General features: G+C 36.2%; 1 protein-coding gene across 45 annotated transcripts in view; it reads left to right on the top strand.

The window, feature by feature from the left end:
- Nucleotides 1-20045, top strand: part of RIMS2 (regulating synaptic membrane exocytosis 2) — a 402507-nt gene that overhangs the window by 212980 nt on the left and 169482 nt on the right. For 25 of the 45 annotated variants that reach the window (XM_085537162.1, XM_085537155.1, XM_085537154.1 and 22 more), the window contains exons 8-14: nucleotides 1258-1466; nucleotides 2858-2977; nucleotides 3538-3637; nucleotides 5606-5729; nucleotides 7486-7532; nucleotides 8642-8754; nucleotides 14677-14724. In XM_085537162.1, the coding sequence (XP_085393288.1) occupies nucleotides 1258-1466; nucleotides 2858-2977; nucleotides 3538-3637; nucleotides 5606-5729; nucleotides 7486-7532; nucleotides 8642-8754; nucleotides 14677-14724 (761 nt within the window). The remainder of the gene's footprint in view (nucleotides 1-1257; nucleotides 1467-2857; nucleotides 2978-3537; nucleotides 3638-5605; nucleotides 5730-7485; nucleotides 7533-8641; nucleotides 8755-14676; nucleotides 14725-20045) is intronic. The other 20 variants (XM_085537158.1, XM_085537160.1, XM_085537163.1 and 17 more) reach the window with 1 other exon arrangement.

The raw sequence follows: 20045 nt of genomic DNA, 5'->3' as shown, positions 1-20045 counted from the left end.
TTTATAATTTCTTGGTTTTGAAATTCAGTAGGAAAGCTGACATTTTGTCATACATAAAATAATATCAAAATCATCCAAAGCATACAGTGATAAAATAATTGTAATGTAGCAGGTGTAGTATTAATAATATTTTATGTGTATATATTTATACACATATACACAAGAGAAAGGACCAGTAATGCAAAATATGCGGGCACCTACACAGATGAGAATGTTTTATTAAAAGACATGAATCACTCCCTAGTTCTGTGGACTGCAGGGTTTAGAGCTTTTCTTTAAAACTGTTCTTCAAACTTTTCTACCTGTCATCTTTCTGCCATACACATTAAATTCTGATTCTATAATATATATAATATACATAATAATATGTAATGTCAGCGCTACACCTTTTTTTCTGAGTTAAAAGGTACCTTAATAGAGTTCTTCCTGATATTTAACCAGTAGCCATTTTTTCTGGGTATCTCAGTGCTATATGCTTCCTATTCCAAAGATATTTTGTGTTTGTTTTCCTGATCAATGTGTCATACTTTAACAGATCATTCAACCTTTCTAAAATCATCTTCTACAGTACAGCTGAAAATAGCAATGTGCTGTTCAAGTACTTTATTGAAGTGATCAAAATAAAAAACTAGTTCGTGTTAGAAGGCAAAGATGTCAGTTCCTTCAGACAGGAAGCAAGACTCATTCCTGCAGGCTATGATGAGAACTGATTCCATAATCAAATGCTTTCCTTTCTGAAAATTATGAATACAATGCAATTTACCCTTTCATTTCATTTACTGCAGTTAATTTTATAGAAACAGTTAAAAACTATGATTCAGTAGTGCTTTACATTGTACATAACTATATGCACACATATAGACACAAACAAATCTCTTTCCTCACTGTATTTCATATTCCATGTGCTGTTGTTACCGTCTTGACTTTTTCTTGGAAGTGCCTTGCAAGTGCTACTAATGAAGGTTATGAATCAGATAAGATAACCAGAAACCTTAACAATTTTACTGTATCTTTGTCTGTCCTTTCACTTTTCCTTTACTGCACTATCTTGTCTGTCTGATTCTCACAGGAGACATGGATTACAACTGGTTGGACCATACGTCTTGGCATAGCAGTGAGGCATCCCCAATGTCTTTGGTGAGACATGTGGAGCCTTACCATTTAGTTTCCTTTATCATTTCGCATTTCCTTTGTTTTATTTACACCTTTGCATGTTTTCTTTTTTGTATCTTTTTTTTTTTTATCCCACATCTATAGGGCACAGTCAAAGGGGAAAAAGAAAAACTAGTGAGCAGGCAGTTGTGTTGGATTCTAACACCTTATCCGAGAGACAAAAGAGAATGGTGTGCTTTGGTGACCAGTCTTTCGAAGAGGACTTGGAATGGTCTGAGCCTCAGATAAAAGACTCTGGGGTAGATACCTGTAGTAGCACAACTCTAAATGAGGAGCATAGCCATAGCGAGAAGGTACTGCGATTATGGAGCCTGCATTTTAACTTGCTCTTGGTCTTTGTTTGCTCTCTGTCACTCATTAAAATAGTGTGTAAAATAGAAGACAGAATGTTTCTAGAGACAATGTAGCATTTCTTAAGGTGCAGAAAAGAAAAACAAATAAAAAAATCTCTGAAGCTTTTACTGTTTGGCAGCCTAAGAAAAAAAACATGAGGCACGAAGGAACATTGTTCTTCTGGTTGCATAATATCCTCTCAAGGTATTACCTTCAAGTGTAAAGTAATTAACAATAAGGATTCTACTGATTGGCTTATTTGATTTACTGCATTCAAACTCCTGGGACTGAAATTAAATTAAAGTTTAAGTCCCAGATTAAAAGGAGAAAATTGGGTCTCTCTGCACAGAAAAGTTGTTTTTCTTTTTTCCCTTTCACTGTCATGATTGTTCTTTTGTTTTGTTGCCATGCCATTTTGTGTGTGTGTGTGTGTGTGTGTGTGCGCAGTATTGTGCAGAATTAAGGGCTTTACTATCTGCTTTGGTGATTTTTGTTTTTGCTCTTTGTTTGGTAGAGATTATGATCACTCATTTTAGAGTTACTACTTGTAATGGAAGCAAATTTGACTGTGCCTGCTAATCTTGCATGAAATAGAGCATGAAAGTAGTATTTATCTGTGAAAAAGTGCTATGATTACACAAAATTAAAGTGTTATTTAAAATTTTCGTAATTGCACCAACATACAACAATATGTGTAACCATGCCTGTGCATGGTAATGGAATAAAACCTACTCCCTGGAGGCATTCAAGGCCAGGCTGGATGGGGCTATGAGCAGCCTGGTCTAGAGGGAGGTTTCCTGCTTATAGCAGGAGGTTGGAACCAGGTGATCTTAAAGGTCTCTTCCAACCCAAACCATCCTGTGATTCTATGAATAATAAGATATTGACTGTAACTATGCTTTCTATGTGAAATAATTATTCAAAGAAGCATTGCATTTAAATGAGAGCAAAGACCATCCCAAAAGTTGTATTCTATAACTTTAAAGATATTAGTACTGACAGAAAGTAAAACATTGTAAAAGTTGTTCAGTCTTAGAGAAAACTGACGTGCTAGAATGGCTGTGTATATTTATCTGTATCTGTGTGTTCAAGATGCGAAGATCAGTAGCGATATTTAGAAATTGGATTTGGTAAAGTACATAATGTTCTTAAATGTTAGAAATACATTTTGATGGGCTGTATATCCAAATAAATATTCACCAGCACAATTTGATGTCATTCTGATACATTTAATATTAGTGTAATCATAATACTTTCACAATATTTTACAATATTGGGAAATTAAAGTTATTACTGAAATATTTTTCTTTAAAACCCACTGACTGTACTCTTCTTTAAAACCATCTGATAGCATCCAGTAACTTGGCAACCATCCAAAGATGGAGACCGTCTCATCGGTCGAATTTTATTAAATAAGCGACTAAAAGATGGAAGTGTGCCGAGAGACTCAGGAGCGATGCTTGGTTTGAAGGTTGGTAATTAATAATTTTGCAATGACTTATAAATCTCAGTTAAACTATCTACCTTTATAATGTATGTGTTCTCGTAATTCATAGTGCATCTGTATGGATACAGGAAAGCAACTGTTTCTTGACTATTCCCCTCTAATTAATTGGCATGCTACATTTTAAATGCACAGGGCTGGATATTATTTAGTATCTATATCTTATCTATTATCGCAAAGAGGATTTGTTTCGCTATTAAATGTATTTAATGCTTTGTGTGAATGTCATGGGTTCTGTCACATTAATATATATGTTTACATCTAAAAAATGTTGAAGTGAGCTGTCTAATGTCCAATGCTGTACTATTTGAGGTCCTAATTTATAGTACAGTGGAAGTTCGAAAGATTTAACTTTCTGTATTTGCACTGTCTTTAAGTTACATGTTTGGTGTTCTTTTCAAGTGTGTCTGCATTACCTGGGGCATCTGAAAAAGAAAGAAATCCTTGAATTCTTTTTTTATTTGCCAGGACGTTTAAGTATTTTAAAATAATTCTTATGCTGTGAAAATAATTCCTCTTTGAAACAGGTAGTAGGAGGAAAGATGACTGAATCAGGTCGACTCTGTGCATTTATCACCAAAGTTAAAAAAGGAAGCTTAGCCGATACTGTGGGCCATCTTAGACCAGGTATGTATCTGCTATAGCTCTATAATATGGAGCTGCATTTGTAAAGGTGACAAGAAAGTGAGCTTAATTAGAAACAAAATTATATTGAATAGTTGTGATAAACTGTTGCAGAATGTCATGTCCCACCTGTGATTCACAAATCCTCCCCAGTTAGATTCAAGTGAAACAGCATTCAAGGTCTGTACATAAGAGGAAAAAACATCAACTTTAATAGGAGAATTCTATTTAAAAGTTATTCCTAATGAATTAACCTTTCAGCAGTTATATCTACGTAAGCTATGCATCTTTATAGAAAATTGAAGTAAGGCTTGCATTACTTAACAACTGTAAGAGGAAAATGAAAAGGAGAAAAACAAGGAGGGGAGGCAGATCACCAATCCTGGATCTAGTGCCATGCTGGCCTGTAGGGGCACTCCATGAGGTGTAGAAAGGAAGCTGCAGCAGTGGAAGTCAGAGCATGCCATACCACCTTGTCCCCCCCACTGCAGCCCCTGGAGTATTGCAGCTGGATCCAGCCTCAGAATAGGCTGAGGACAACAGCCAAACTGAACAGGTGACACCAGGCCTCCTTCCATGATTATTCATAGAATAATAATCAGAGAATCTTTTGAATTGGAAGGAATCTGTAAAGGTAATCTAGTCCAACTCCCCTTCATTGAGCAGAGACACCTACAGCTCAATCTGATTGCTCAGAGCCCAGACCAGCTTGGTTTTGAATGTCTTCATGGATGGAACATCCACCACTCTCTGGGCAAACTGTTCCATGGCTGTCAGGCCTCCCTGGAGCCTTCTCTAGGCTGAACAGTCCCAGCATTTTCAACCTGTCCTCACAAGGGTTTTGTTTCATCCTTCGGATCATTTTTGTCATTTTGTTTTCATGGAAAAAATCACTTTCAGTGAGTTTTGGGGTGGCTCGAATCATGCAGTATTTCCAAGTCTCAGAGGTAACTGAGCTGGATGTAGACTTGGGCTCAGCATATAAGAAATGAAACAAGTCTGATGAATTTCCTAAAACAGACTATGAATCCTCATTACTAAATAAAGCAGCAATAGAACTAGGAGGAAAAAGTGCTGGCATTTCTATGGCACTATCTCACGGAACAAGTTCAGATGGATTTACATCACCAGTTTGTACACTGGAAGTTGGCACAGGAAGGCTGCTTTAAGTGTTCAAGCCAGAGCCCAGTATTTGCTTTCCTTGAGAAGTGTCTTTATTGACACTTACTCAGGCATTGATCTGGTCTCTTCCTAAAGTGGTCGAGACATCAATTGTAATTGTCTCTCAGGGCGTTATCCGGGCTTGTCCTTTACACATCCAGGCTTGTTCTTACACAGAAATCAAATAGACATTCAGTTACTAGATTATTGATATTACTACTTCTGTGAAATACATAAAATGTCACATTGTTCAAAATCATATTTTCATGTTTTGTTCACGTTTTCATACTCAATATTCCACTGATGTCCTTCCCGGTCATCTTACGGAGTATATTTTACTTGGACCTAACCCAAGCAATCAGAAATGACTAAGAAACTCTTAAGATCTGGGTCTATCCCAACATGCAAACCATGGATTGCTGCATTGGAGTGTGTGCGAGAAATGTTAATGTTAACCGAAGAACCATCTGAACCCTAAATGCTAAACTTCTAGATGTAGATGAATCTGCAAAATAGTAAGTTGATGAGATATGCTGTTTGAAAGATCTGCATTTTCTAAACAGCATCTCGAGATTTGCTTTAAACCACAACTACCAATACAAGTAAGAGCTGTATCTAATTAGTAGAGTTTATGCATTCAGAGCAGAGCTGCAGAAGACCTTCATTAGGATTTTCCTAAATAAAAGAGTGAATTTTTTGAGAACACAGGTTTCACAGTTCAGCAAACTGACAACAGAATGGCTTAAATTGACATTTTAAGTACAGTTCACAGCAGACTTCATAAGCAGATTGTTGTTACTGAAATTACAGGTGATGAAGTGCTGGAATGGAATGGAAGGCTACTACAAGGAGCTACCTTTGAGGAGGTATATAACATCATTTTAGAGTCCAAACCTGAGCCACAAGTGGAGCTTGTTGTTTCAAGGCCAATTGGGTAAGTAGTTTTGTCTTTTATTTTTATTTTTTTTTTGTACTAGATATGATTAAAAAAAAAACAAAAGCTAAATTTTAGTGCATAGCACATCAGGTGCTTAAATATTGAAAATAGTAAAACTGTATGTGAAATTCTCTTCATATGCAAGAGCTGTTATGAATTCAGCTATAAGTCACAGTATCTGGGTGTATTTAGCTCAAAGATGTAGTATGTTTAGGATGATAATTTCATTTGATACTTTTAAACAAACTCGATAGTAACATAAATTACTTTATCTCATGATTGAGATGAGAAGTTATCTCCTGCCTATATCCTGAACTGAAAGCACTTCAGGGGAAAAGGTGTATCTTCTTATCTTATCCATAAAACCCTTTGTGTAACTTGGGAATTACACAAAGAAATAGTAATGGTAATAGACTATATTGCTAGAAAAATACTGCCTCAGGAGAGGAGGATTCACACTCTTTTCATATAAATGTAAAATCTTTCATCATTTTCCAAACAGATGTTTATAGCCAAGTTTCAAGAATGTGCTCTCATCTTGAAATTACTCCATTGTCTTTTCTTCATTCTCTTAATTGTGTGAAACTTCATGCATTCTTTCAGTGCTTTTCTGTTTCCTGCCTGTTATTTACCTTCCTTATTAGCGTGCCTTTTATTGATGATGCTACCGTGTTCTCCAGTTCCTCTCGCTATAGAAGCTCATCTGTAATTCCTGAAAGTTGATGTGGGCTCCTGAGATTCCATTAACTGTCTGCTATGTAGTGTGAAGAAATGAGCCAGATTGGGGCTCAAAAGAATAGTATAGCTTTATGGTGTTGACCTCAGCTGGCTGCCAGGCCCCTGCAAAGCTGCTCTCTTGCTCCCCCACCCAAGTCCCCAAGGGCGGCAGCTCCCCCAGCCTTTCCACCCCAGCATGGGCTCCTCTGTGGCTGCAGGTGGAGATCTGCTCTGCATGGTGCCCATGGGCTGCAGGGGGTGGCCTGAGGCTCTCATGGGTTGCAGGGAGCTCCACCTGCAGCACCTCTTGCCCTCCTGCTTCCTGCTCTGACCTGGGCGCCTGCAGGGCTCTTCTCTCACATTTCACTCCTCTCTTTTATTAAAGTGCTCTAACAGAAGTACCACCATGCTGGCTGATGGCCACAGCTGTGCTCTGAGGTGCGAGTGTTTTCGGGCCATCTGGACCATCTGTGGCCTGTGTGGGGCAGCCCCAGCCTCTCCAAGCCCACCACTGCAGCCCCATTGCTGCCTTTGCCTTGCCATGTAAACCCCATGCACCCTTTAAAAAAGGATTCTTATGACACTCTGCTTCATGTTGCTCAAATGTTCCCAAAATGTTTTTAATAGCATATACTAATGCTTGGCCCTCATAGGATAATATGTCCTGTGGGACTGAGATAATCTGATGAGGTACTTCTGTGACCGAGTGTTGTTCCTGGCTTTTGTCTACAGAAAACTCTGAGACTGTTATATTCTTTTTTTTCTTTTTTCTTTCTGTTTAATCATTTATTTTATTTGTGACTGTGCACCTTCCCTCCTGTATTCAGTAAACCACGTGTTCTGTAGTCTTAATTTTCCAACTAACTTATTTTTCCTGGACAAAGGATAGATCTTCCTGGTGGCTGAAGGCAATTAAGGAGATCGTATGATTTTCCTGAAGCATTTGGTGATGACTTGCACACTGATATATTTTAACTGAAATGTGAATGTGATTGTAAGATGAAGGATCAGCCTGTCTTCCTTTTCCTGTTTTCAGGGATATTCCCAGAATACCTGACAGCACACATGCACAGCTGGAGTCCAGTAAGTTTCAATTGTGGGGTAGGAAAATCCTCTTTGTAAGCACAAACAAATTGAAAAATGTCATCTTCAGTCAGTGTAGCTCTTGTCTCTTTGTCTGCATTTGTCTCAGTATGTTATCATCCTCTATGATCTATTTGCCTTTGGTAAATAATAAACTATCACAAGTCAGGCTATGCTGATTTAGGCTTGACATTTGATTATAAGCTTAGGTGTTTTTTTTAATTGAAAAGGAAAACACAGTGCTAATTAACATACACTAATTAATATACTCTAATATTTGCCATTTTCAATTTCTTATTTTAGTGTTATGCAGTTTGTGAACTAAAAATTGGGACGAGCTGTTCATTATTTAGAACCTGAGTGGTAACTAATGTAAAACCAGAATACATATAACTTACTAGGATCATTCAGCACTCTTTAAATTGGTTGAACCATTATTTTATGTGGGAAAAATAACCTGTTCTTTAGAGCAGATCTGATAGGGTGAGTTTAAGCCTGGAGTTATTTTCTTGTCATTGTTTTGGAACTCTTAAAACAGAAGTTGTGATAAATACAGTGGAATAAACTTAGATATAACAATTTGAGAAAGCACTTCAGTAACTCTTCACTGATCAACCATTCCTTTAAATAAAATCCATCAAATTTTTTCTTAACTTCTTATGTGTCAAAATTTGACCTCTGAGGCCCTGTAGATTTGAAATAAAATGCACAAGATATATAAAAAATATCCCATTAATTAAAAAAATAATAATTAGTAATTAGTGTAATTATATGAGATAGTAAGTGCTCTTCAAAAAATTATTTCCTTTAACCACAGTGAAGTGTGAAAGAATTTTGGGCCTTCGACTTAATAACTTGATCACCGTGGCAAATATTTGAATGAACTATTAGTTCTCTATTGCTGCTATAATTAACCTAAAAGCTTTTAATTGCATCTGAGCATTAGAAGATTGTAATTCTTGGTTTTTTTTATATAGATAAAGAGGTGATATTTACTACAATAAGCTTTGTTGTATTTGCTGTTATATTTTTATCCTTTTTATTTAAAGAATGTAGTGAAAAATGTATAAATCCTAGTATTTTAAAAATATTTCTATTTATAATTGCAGGTTCTAGTTCCTTTGAATCTCAGAAAATGGACCGACCTTCTATTTCAGTAACTTCTCCTATGAGTCCTGGCATGTTAAGGGACGTTCCACAGTTCTTGTCTGGACAACTTTCAGTATGTAAACATTTCATTAATATTAATACACTTTTTGCAGCATACACAATTCTCACTGCAAAGTCTGAGCTAACTGTAGAATGAATTTTTTGTGAAAACAGCTAAATTTTTTATGAATGCTGTACATCTCAGTATAGGCAGGGCCATCATTTCATAAGGACGCCATGTTTTAACAGATTTTGGAAAGTTTTCTTTTGTTGAATTAGAGAAAGATATGTATGTATGAATTATAAGCCAAGTTGGTAGTGTTACTTTTTCAGAAAGACCAGTTCTTAGCCTCTAGTTGTGTTTGTGTTTTTGAGTGCGTGTACTTCTTCAACTGTAGCACTGTAGATTTTATCACCAGTGTTCTTAGACATTAATATTGCTTATTTCCTATGCACTAGCTTTCATATATATATTTCTCCAGATATCCCTTGGATTGTTTATTACTCTTGTATTTTATTTGTACCAATGTTACTCACCTTTGTTTTTCGTTCTCACTGAGAAAAAGATTCATTACATGAATGTTTTTCCTTATTGGGGTAAATTCTTTTGTATGAAACTGAAGGGCTTAGGTTTTGTATGCATTTCTGTGGCATTTACAACTCCAAAGTGTGATTTTTCAAAAGTGCCTGGTACAGTTTGAAAATGAGAGGAAAACAGAATGGAAGCGGTGCATAACTGATCTTAAATATGTTTGAAAATGTCACATTTATATTTCTTCTAGGTTGTTTGTTAAGATAATATATAAAAAATATATAAAAATATAAAAATATACATAAAATCTAAGCAAACTGTTTCAGGTCTGTTAGAAATGGTTTATGGTATCAATGAGGACAGGAAGAAACATTTTTCTGTCTGTTCAGCAGCCATGTTGCCTCCATTTTGCAGCGCATGAGACATTATTTGTTTTGCTCATCAGCCCAGCCATCTACAATGCATAATTTTTAATTTTCCCTAACTGTTTTCCTTAACTGCTTTGAAAGACTCGGTCCTTTGGATAAATTGAAAAATATAAATCTTGATTTGTAGAGTGCAGAATACTATAGCTGCACAAAATGCAATGAGAAGGGAACACAATTGTGAACTATCAATCAGGTTTCTAAAAGTAGTAGAGTTTTACGTGACAGAAAAATTGTGGATACTTGAAATGGTGGGAAAGAAATCTCTTTCAGCTGTATCTCATAAAAGATTAGGCTGTCAATAAGTTTTGGCTCCCAGTTCCCAGCCTAAATTCAAGATACAGAGTTAGCTGCTCAGCTATCCAGTGTTAGAAGGAAAATCCTGAAGAGTTTACTATTAGGGTTTTCTAGCAAAGTTAGTAAGTCTTTTGCTTTTCTGGTTAGATAGGATCTTGCATCTTGAAATGCCTGAGAACTGTATAAAGAGATTTGGAGGTATATCTTAATTTACTGCAAAGAATGACATGTGAGTTCAATCATTTAAGCCATGCAAGCATCAATCAAATGTTATTTATTTTTTTGTGGTTCAGTATATTACTGCTTTTATTAATAAGTTTATAGCATTTGTTTTCATATTAAGAAACCAAATAATGCTAGGAAATGTTTTCTACATTTGTCCTCCTCATAACTACCTTACATACTTTACGTGATTATATAAGCCTCCCAACTACACAATTTCCTTGAGCAGCTGCTTCCTGAGAACACACAGCTCCAGCTGGCTACCACTGAGGTCAGAAATGCTCAGTAACTCCCTAAAGTCAAGTCCCACTGTCTCCACGCAGACATTTAAAATAGGCTGTTTGAAAATCTGATCACCAGCTAAAGAAATGTTGGCAATATCAATATATTTTGGTGGCATGTTAAGGGCACGGTCCAGCTCCCACTACTCTTTGGAAACTGGTGCTAAAGTTTTTGCTTTATGAATAAGGGTGGCTCTCACAGTGTTTGAAGATGGTGTGAACGAATTGCAATGAGAAACATGAATTTCCTCTAGAATGAATGGGGTGTAGACTAAAATATATTTCTAGGAAAAGATAGCTTTAGGGGAACGGAAGTATTCTATGAGAACAGTTTCTTTCAAAATGGTAAATGCCTGTATGTTTCTTTTAGAACTGATATTTAGTTTCGAAAGTTGTAATTTCTGACTTTTCAGATGAGGAGCTTAAAGTATTTTGAGAAGTGCACAATGAATAATTTCTCTTTCACTTTTTGAAGTTTTGCTTTCTCATTGTGTACATTCCAATAGTTTCCAAACTTTGGGAAACTCAGTGGGGAAAAAAACCCAAAATTTTGTAGGGTTGGAGATGTATTGAAAAGCACATTAATACATATTGATAGGAGGCTCCTCATTCTAAATAGCTGGGTAGATGCAAAAGACAAAAAGTACCGCATTCGTAATGTAATTGGAAATGTGCTTTTTGTGGTGAGTGCTGAGGCAGGAGGATAAGTACAGGATCCTTACAGTATGCTGTTTTCAGTGGAGATGGAGGATCAGCTGACATTCTGAGAGGTGGCGGCTGGCTCCAGACAACTGGGATGAATCAGAGGGAAGGATGATTGAGATCTGGGGAATGTGTTCTGTGCTTTTGGACATTATCATGTCATTTTGATGGGCTGCTGTTAGGGGAGCTGTGTGTAATGTGTTGTGAAATAAGAGTTGTGGGCAGAAGTGGAGAGAGATACCTACAGATATCATTTGGAAGTCTGAAGAGTTTGAATAAGAGCTTGCATATATGCATCCTTTTTCAGGCACTATGGTAGAACTCAAGGTTTTATTTTTCCTTTTTCTTTGTTTTCCTTTTTTTTTTTTTAATCGCCAGTGCTTTGGAATTTGTTCTGTCCAAAATGTACTAGGAAGCATGCATAATACTAATACACTGGAAGGGTTAGCTTTTCTACTAGCCAAAATACTCAGTGGCATCCCTGGTATTTCCGTTTTCCCCATGTTTGTCCCAGCCTATCTCCAATGCCAAGTCTTTTTATACTGTTTCATATGTAGCAAGATCATAACAGAATGTCTCCATGCTTAGCCATATATTTTGGCACAACTGTTTTGTAGGATTTTGTGTATTTATCTATATAGGTAGTGTTGAGTAGAGTTTTGATTTGGTCTGAAAGTCCTCGTATGCAAAAAGCCAACTGAATTCTTATCAGTATTCATTGGCCAAGGCATTTATGATTGAGTACACAATCTGCAGTCTACACTGACATGTTTTCTGAAGAAGTGGAGAAGTCAAAAATAGCTTTGAGGTGATTAAGCAGTTTTATTACATAAAGGCTTCAGAATTACAACATTTTAGGTAAATATTAAGGTAAATGTTTAAATCATAAGCTAAGTTTCTCTGTTTGTGCATTTGACTCCTAGAAAAATAAGAAAACTCTAGGAATGATATTAGAATGCAAAAGAATTTGCTTCTAGTGTCTGAATCTCGTGTTCTGATCTATGCTGCAGTAGTTGTTCAGCCAGTTGCCATGATGCCTCTACTACTCAGGAATACCTTTCTCTACCTGTTCATTTTCTATGTCTTTCTATTTATTAACATTTGCCTGTGAACATGTTTTCTTCGGTTCTGGCTACAGTAACTCTCCAGAGCTGGCTAATTTGATTTCCCACAAAGTAAACTATTCCACATAACTAGGAATTCTTTCTTCCTTTACTCATTATTTTACCCTAAGCTTGTATTTTTTGAAACAAATTCAATGCAGTTACAGCAAACTATTGGGTGCTAAAATTTACCAGGGTACATGAATATTTGTTATCTGTGTGCTTTGTGCGGTTTATTATGATACTTTAGTCCACATTATTCTTTCAGGGGAGTATCTTGAGTTTTACTTTGCACATATTATTATTTGCTTCATCTGTCTCCTGTTTCCTTATTTTTTTTTCTTTCTTTTAATGTCATTATGAAAAAGTCGATAATCTTTTTGTGGTGGTTCTCTTTGCTTCATTATTGCATTCTGTCTACTATCAGTGCTTCATGAAAAACATAATTTGGAATGATTTGGTGATAGCGAGGTTTAGAGCCTGGCAATGTGGCTATAAGAACCTCTAAATACATATAGATATAAAACCACAACATGTCTTTTTTACAGTTGGAAATTATGACAGCAAAGTGATGTTATTTATAAAACTAAACTGTTTCCTTGTAAGGTTGAACCACAGAACTGTTTCAATAGATTTTCCATGCATTACTTATGATTTTTATAAATTAATAAAAATGCAAGTATATGAATTATATTTGAATTATCTGTAGCATACTGAAAGCAGATACTGTTTATTTGAAGGACATAATATGTCATCGCATTGTGGGGCTGAGGTCAAGTATGAGAAATATTCCTCTTTCCCCCTTTTCCTCTTTTGCTTCACCTCCTTTTGTGTCAAGGCCAGTAAATTGCTGTTGCTCTCATAAAGTCAAGTCTGCAAAGTGCTAGGTAGTGCACTTTTGTGTACTACAATTGTGAAATGTGCTTGTAGCCCACAATTTCCAAGGCAGAATATGGCCAGTGAGGGCACTTGGTGCGTGGCAGGATACATTCTGTCCCTTTTTGGACTGTGATATTCTGGAATAGGTATAAAATACGGAACAGAAGCAAGCTGAAGATCCGTTTTCATTGTGCCTGACTAGATTGGATTCTGGCTCCCTTACTTTGGGAGTGCAGTACTGCATGTGCAATGGAGAATCATGCAGCTGCTTCACCTCACTGAGTATGGGGGCACATCAGACAAAACTATGAATCAGACTATCAGATTGTCTTAGATATAATCCTGCTTTGGTGTGAGAAGGGATTACTTCACACATCTTGTGGAACAGATTTCTTCAGCGTCTGTGCATGCCAAGTAAACAAGGAGAGTAGCAGAGCAATCATCACTGCCTATCTCCATACTCTCAATACAGATCTTATGGAAGTGAATATTGAGCAATAGCTTATTTCCACCACTTCAAAATAAATTATCTCAGGAAAACCAAGCAGGGCAGAAAGGAGGTTCAGCATTGTTGGATTGTTGTGACTGACCCCATGTTCCTGTTGACCCATTCACCAGCTCTGAGGTACTGGCATGCTCTCACTCCAGTTCAGTCCCCACTCTCAGTGCCCTTTCTGTGCCACTCCATTAGCTCTAAGCCAAAGATGGAGTGCTTGGAGTTTGTGATGATTCTAGAACTTGGGAACACTACTTGTACGGACGTGGTCTTGGTGTAGCCACTGGGATCCACCAGTGGTCTGAAGTATCGCATTCGTATATGAGGGCTATAAATGATTCTATGAGTACTGTGCAGCTAAGTTTATTTTATGCTATAGACCTTATTTCGTATCAGGGTCTCCTGTATATACTGTATGTTTTTTCAGTCATGACTGCTGGAGAATTGAAGTACGCTGATTGCACCTTCTCCATTGTAATGATGATGCAAGATAGCAGTTTCAGTCATTTTTTAAGTATCCGGGCTTTTTTAATGAAGTGCCCCTTGAAGCTGGAGAGTAAGGAAAGACTTTTGCTTGCTTTAGAAAGCAATTAAAGCTATCAGTGTGTGCTCTGTGCTCATTTCTGTCTCCAAATATGCATTTGCAGTCTTTCTGAAATGGATGATCAAGCTCAACTTATATTTCCCACCTGACTCTCAAATCTCACGTTGCTTATCTGCTACATTTGTTGATGTTATTTCTAAATCTGTTGTAAATGTTACCTGTAGACCTTTAAAGTGAAATCCTTGTTCTTGGGAAATCAGTGGCACAATTCTTGCTGACTTTCCTATGGTCAGAATTTCAGTCTCAGGAGAATTATATAATTTGGTAATAGATTTACAGATTTCATTTATGCATTGCATTAAAATACTTTTGTTTAGATAATTATGTCCTTGGTGTAAAGCTGTGTTTAAAGTAATAGTTGTGTGTCTTTGTTTTTACTTTTGGTCTTTTAGTTTCCAGCGTGTTGTCCTTTTTGGTTTTGTTTTATTGCTTTTTCTTTAATTTTGCTTACCAGAGCCAAAGCCTTAGTAGAAGAACAACGCCTTTTGTTCCTAGGGTTCAGGTAAAGACTTCGTCTGCCTGACAGAAACTAAAGTTGTGTTTTTTCTTTTGTTTGTTATGGAAAATGCATAGTAGGAAAACGTTACGTTCTAGTCCGTTTTCCCATATTATTAGTGTGTTGCTTTAAGCCATATTAACAAGTTTCATGCCATTTTTGTGAGCAGCTTGTAAAGTTCTGCATGGGGTTTAAATACTAAATTAGAATTTAAAGAGACAATTAGTTTTTGTTTTGCTGTTTATGCACAACTTAACTCATACATGTTTCAACAATCCTGATAGCTATGTATCCCACGTACAAAAAAGTGTGTACTGTTTATGCCATAAATGATTTTATGCTGTTCATGTTTGAGGTCATTATATAAAGATTGATGTCTCTTTAAATCATTCATTATCATTACTTACCACGTCCTTTTTTGCATTTTCCAAGTAATAGTAGCGCCTTGAGTGGAAGACAGGCAAATAAATTTGTACCTTGTTTAAAGAGGCAACATATTTGCATGTGGAATTTGGTCCTTACATTTAAAAAATGCATCAAAATAACTGAAACTCTGTTTAACCAAAAAATGAACTCTCAATTTGTGTTACGTCATCATTTAGCTTTGGAATTTTATGTAGGTACAAGTTGTTTGCCTATTTTCATTAGGAAACTTCTAAGGTACTGTAGATTAATATAAAAGTAGGTTTTACTAATATTTAACAGTGCTTATCTTGCTTTGCTGCATGTCTTTCAGTTTCTTGTATGTAGAATATTTGCTTTTCTTACAAAATACCATTATGGAGTTGTTAATCTTTTGTGTGGAAGCTGTATAAATGTTCCTTATGTTTGCTCAGTTGCTCAAGGAGATATGGAAAGGAGGGAATCTAAATGATGAGAAAGAAATAATTAAATCTCATGTTGATATGGGAAAAAATTTCATATAAATTTATAAAAGAATTAAGTAAAACTGTAGGATGTGATTTGGTTATGAACGAGGTTTAATAAAGTACATTCTTCTTTATATTATTTGATTTTCATAACCAGTCCATAAATGCATAAATAGAAATACAAAATTAAAAATCTTAAAAAAGAGATTAAAATAATAATATCTCAATGGTTCTGTTTTAAATAAATGTTAGTGTGAGCTGCTGACATAGAAACTATGTAAGAATGCTTTCTGTTAAAAATTTAAAACATCCCTAGTGTGATTAAGGAGGTTGGCTTCTGCTTGTGGTAATGAAAACAAAGAAGGTACAAATCCAAATCCAGTCACAAATAGGGGTAAACATTGTATTTGACACAAGTAGACTTCTAGTATCTATTTTCTTTTTATAAATGTTCAAAATAAATTAAGAAATAATATGATAGGTATTCAATTTAAAAAGGAGCTTGAAGAAAAGCTTGAAACTTTCAATTTTCTTGTAATAATATAATGAATAAATAACTTGTAGTAGTCTCGCATTTGAGTCACATTATATAAAGAAATAGACATAATAATTGTCTGTTTTACTTAGATTAATATTCTCTAATGAAAAATATACTTTGTTCAAATGATTATGGTAGTAATTTAGGAAAATAAAACAAGCTCAGTGCTTGATTGGCAATATACAGGAAAGAGGGATTGCTTATGATGTTGTTTGGTAGGAGCCATCTTTAGCTCCAGTTCTGTTTCTGTATGCTGGGAGCATCTCTGAAGTTTCTTTACAGAGCTCAGTAATTGTCCAAGCCAAGAACAGTGATAGAAGGAATGGCTTTATACTAAAAGAGGGGAGATTTTGGTTTGATGTTAGGAAGAAATTCTTCACTCACTGGGAGGTGAGGCCTTGCCACAGGCTGCCCGGAGGAGCTGTGGGTGCCCCATCCCTGGAGATGTTCAGTGCCAGGCTGGATGGGGCCCTGGGCAGTCTGATCTGAGGGGAAGCAGCCCTGCACTAGTCTAGGGGTTGGAGCTAGTTTTGAAGTCCCTCCAACTCAAGCCATTGTATGCATCTATGAGAAATGTTCTTGAGGAACTTGAACGTAAAACCATGGCAGCATCTTTATGACCTGACTGAAACAAAATCCCCTACTTGCCCGCTTCCTGTAGGGATGGTTGATAGAAGCTTGAGATGGTTTAATCTAATATGTTTCCATAATGCAGGTTACAGAAATGAACAGAAAATCTCCAGTGAACAAGTGAACAAGCTGACCTGGGTGTTAGAAGCAGTCCAGCAGTAGTGCAGAACTCTGGTTTCTTTTTGGCATGAGAAAATAGCTTATACTGAGCTCTGAAGTGTTGTTTATGCTTGTCAGGAAGTATACTTAACATTCTGGACTGTGCTATAGCTGTGTCTGTAGAATTCTCAGTAAGAATGAGCATCTCCAGCGCTTCTGTTTATACCTCTGTTTCGTTGCTCTTGAAAGGAAATGCACATCTTTTTGCTTACTCTTGTCTTCTCTGCTTGTTAGTCTGAAACTGATCCTGGTGATGTATGTCCCAGATCCTGGCACAAGTTCCTCCTCTACACTTCTCTCTCTATGTCATTCAATTCATCTACTCTGTCTCTTCTATCACTGGATGAATTAAAAATTAACCTTGTTTTACTGGAAAGAAAAACATACAAATTTGTTTTCCCCAACCATCCACCCTTCTCCTGAACTTCTATTACTTATACAGCATATAAAAATGTGCACATCTACTTCCTGAACTTTTTGATTAATTTTGACATATAAGCAATTTTCTTATAGGAAGATGTTCTGCAGCATCTTGGTAGGGAATCATCTGTTCATGAATGTGTTTTCCCTGCAGTATCTTTTATTTTGTGGAACTTCATTTTGACCAATAGTTGCCATTAACCTACTATTTTTCGTACTAACTTCAGAAATTTCAGACATCCTTTTTGCTTCAGTGAGGAACATCAGTATCTTTAATCATATATAAAGATAAATGCAAGCAACTATTTGGCAATATTGAAATAAAAATGGAGCTACTAAAAATAAATTTGAGATAGATCTAGATTAAAATACCTAAATACCTTCATAATTTTGCACTCAGATTTGCAATTTGCAAAATTGCACTCAGATCCCAGAAGCTCTTCTGTTTCACAGTCTTTTCTTGTATTTTTTCCAACACGTACAGCAGCAACCTAAACAGAACTAATAGTTTGGTTTAGCAACTTTGAGTAGTCAGCATTCCTTAGAGGTAGATTTAAATGCAACCAAAACTTGTCTTAAACTACACCAGGGACTTTACCTCCTCAGGGCAATTTCTTTGTTTAGATAAACGTAGTCCAAATTAAAATAATTGTTTTAAGCGTTTTTAAAGATAAATCGAGACATTTTTGCTCCATCAGTGTATCTTGCAGGGGCATCTCCTACTTCAGAATAATGTGGGGAAAGAAAAAAAAAAAAAGAAGCAATAGTATCAGCTTCAAAGTATCGTGCTAATAAACAACTATGTAGGTTACATGAAGCATGGTAATGAACACCACAAGAACAAAAATGCCTTGTCAGCTGTCTCTCAAACCTAGCATTGTTTGAGTAGTCCCTTGACTGGGGTGGTTAAATTCAGGCCACAGGGCAGGTATTCAGTTCCAATGGTACAAATTGTCTCTATTGTCCATGAGGTTCATGAAGCAAGACTTAAAGAAATAAAATGTAGAAAAGATTGTATAAATTTAAATATGCTGTTTTGAAGTCCGTAGTTGTGACTTATGGTGTCTTGTACATTTATGTGGAATACACAGAACCACACTGGAATTAGTTAAGCATTCAAGCAGTCAGCATGCATGAAAGAGGAGTATGGGAAATGACAATAATATTATCTAGATTTTCATAATTGATTTCCCTTATGCATATTTATTAGCATATATATCCTAATTACATGATTACTTTTTTTTTCTAGAACTCTGATCTTAATCAGTACATTGATTAAAGTTTTTAGTTAAGACAAGATGTGAAAGAAAAAGGACGAAATCTAATAAAGTGAATTCGTTTACTTAATTTATAGAGTTAAATTTATACTAGCTTGAGGCATCTTGTGGAAGATATTCAACTTAGACCGTTGAAGGAAAGAAGTAGATGCCCCAGTATCTGCATAGAATGACCCAGCCCAAATAAAGGACACTTATCCCCATAACTCTGTTTGAAACTTAGGCTACTCCAGAGTGTGAGTCACCTCTCCAGAAAGAGATGTCTGTCTCTTCCTCTGAACCTATGTAAGACCAAACAGTAGTAATAGATTTCTGTATCCTTATTTCTTAGAATGCACCAACTTTCATGTAATGTTTTATATGTGGGAAACTCATTCCACAAAATGTACATCTTTGTTTTAAGCTCTTTTTAGGCTAAAGAGATTGAATCTCTCAGAGAAATGCTTTTAGCATCCTTTTCTTCTCTGGAGCAGGAAGTCTTATGTGAAGCTGAGTTTTTCTGTGGCCACAAATACAATTGTGTGATATGGTGATAGTGAAAGAAACTTAATTTTAACGTATCAGATTCCAGGCCTGCCAACTAGAATGTGCACTGATCTAACATTGTTTCAATATTGGATAAAAATCAGAATTCTTGAAACAGACTCTCAGCCCCTTTCCCCCCACCTCCTTTCCTACCCCTAAGGTGTACCTTCATCATTGGTCTACAGAAGTGTTCTTTTTTATTCTGATTTGTACATCACGTGCTTCTACATGGTAGCCCACCTCCAGGAGTGCAGCAGTTTCAGGGTTTATTACATTCAGATATCTGTCACAACAGCAATTTAGTCAAGCATTAGGTGCACATTTGCCAAGAGAATGACAGCATGTGAACATGTGTTTCCAGGGCGTCAACATCTCAGTACCTGTGAATTCTTATGAGTCCTTCTCCCTGAGGATTGAATAATTCAATGTTCTTCGCTCAGTTTGTGTTAAGAATCTTTCCTACAAGCTGCCCAACAAAACTATAAAGAAAAAACAAAAAATCATTTTCTCACCAGCTTTCCTGTTATACACACGGTATCCCATGTTTATTTCAGTATATAAAATTGATACAATGTTATCTGTGGTGTAGTAGGATTGTTCTGCTTTTGTCAAGTAAGAATTGAGACTTTATCATCAACATCTGAGACAACCATCTTCTGATTTTTCAGATGTAATGCATACTTTAGACTTCAATTCTAACACTTTGTAGGACTTCAGATTAGACTCCAGAGCCTCAGCCCAAGCTCTCAGTCAGTGAAGAACATGCAGTTTATAAATACTAAATGATCCACCTTCTAACATACAAGGCCTCTGGGAAAGAAGGAGGGATGGCATCAGACTACAACTGGCTGCAAAGGTCTTAATCAACATTTTTCTTTTAAAGAGTAGAAAAGAAAAGCTTATTTGAGG

Source organism: Coturnix japonica, chromosome 2 (assembly GCF_054131305.1).
Source record: "Coturnix japonica strain WE chromosome 2, WE-NBRP24, whole genome shotgun sequence".
Taxonomy (NCBI): Eukaryota; Metazoa; Chordata; class Aves; order Galliformes; family Phasianidae; genus Coturnix; species Coturnix japonica.
Note: the sequence above shows the minus strand (reverse complement) of the source record. Positions and strands in the feature narration are given on the sequence as shown.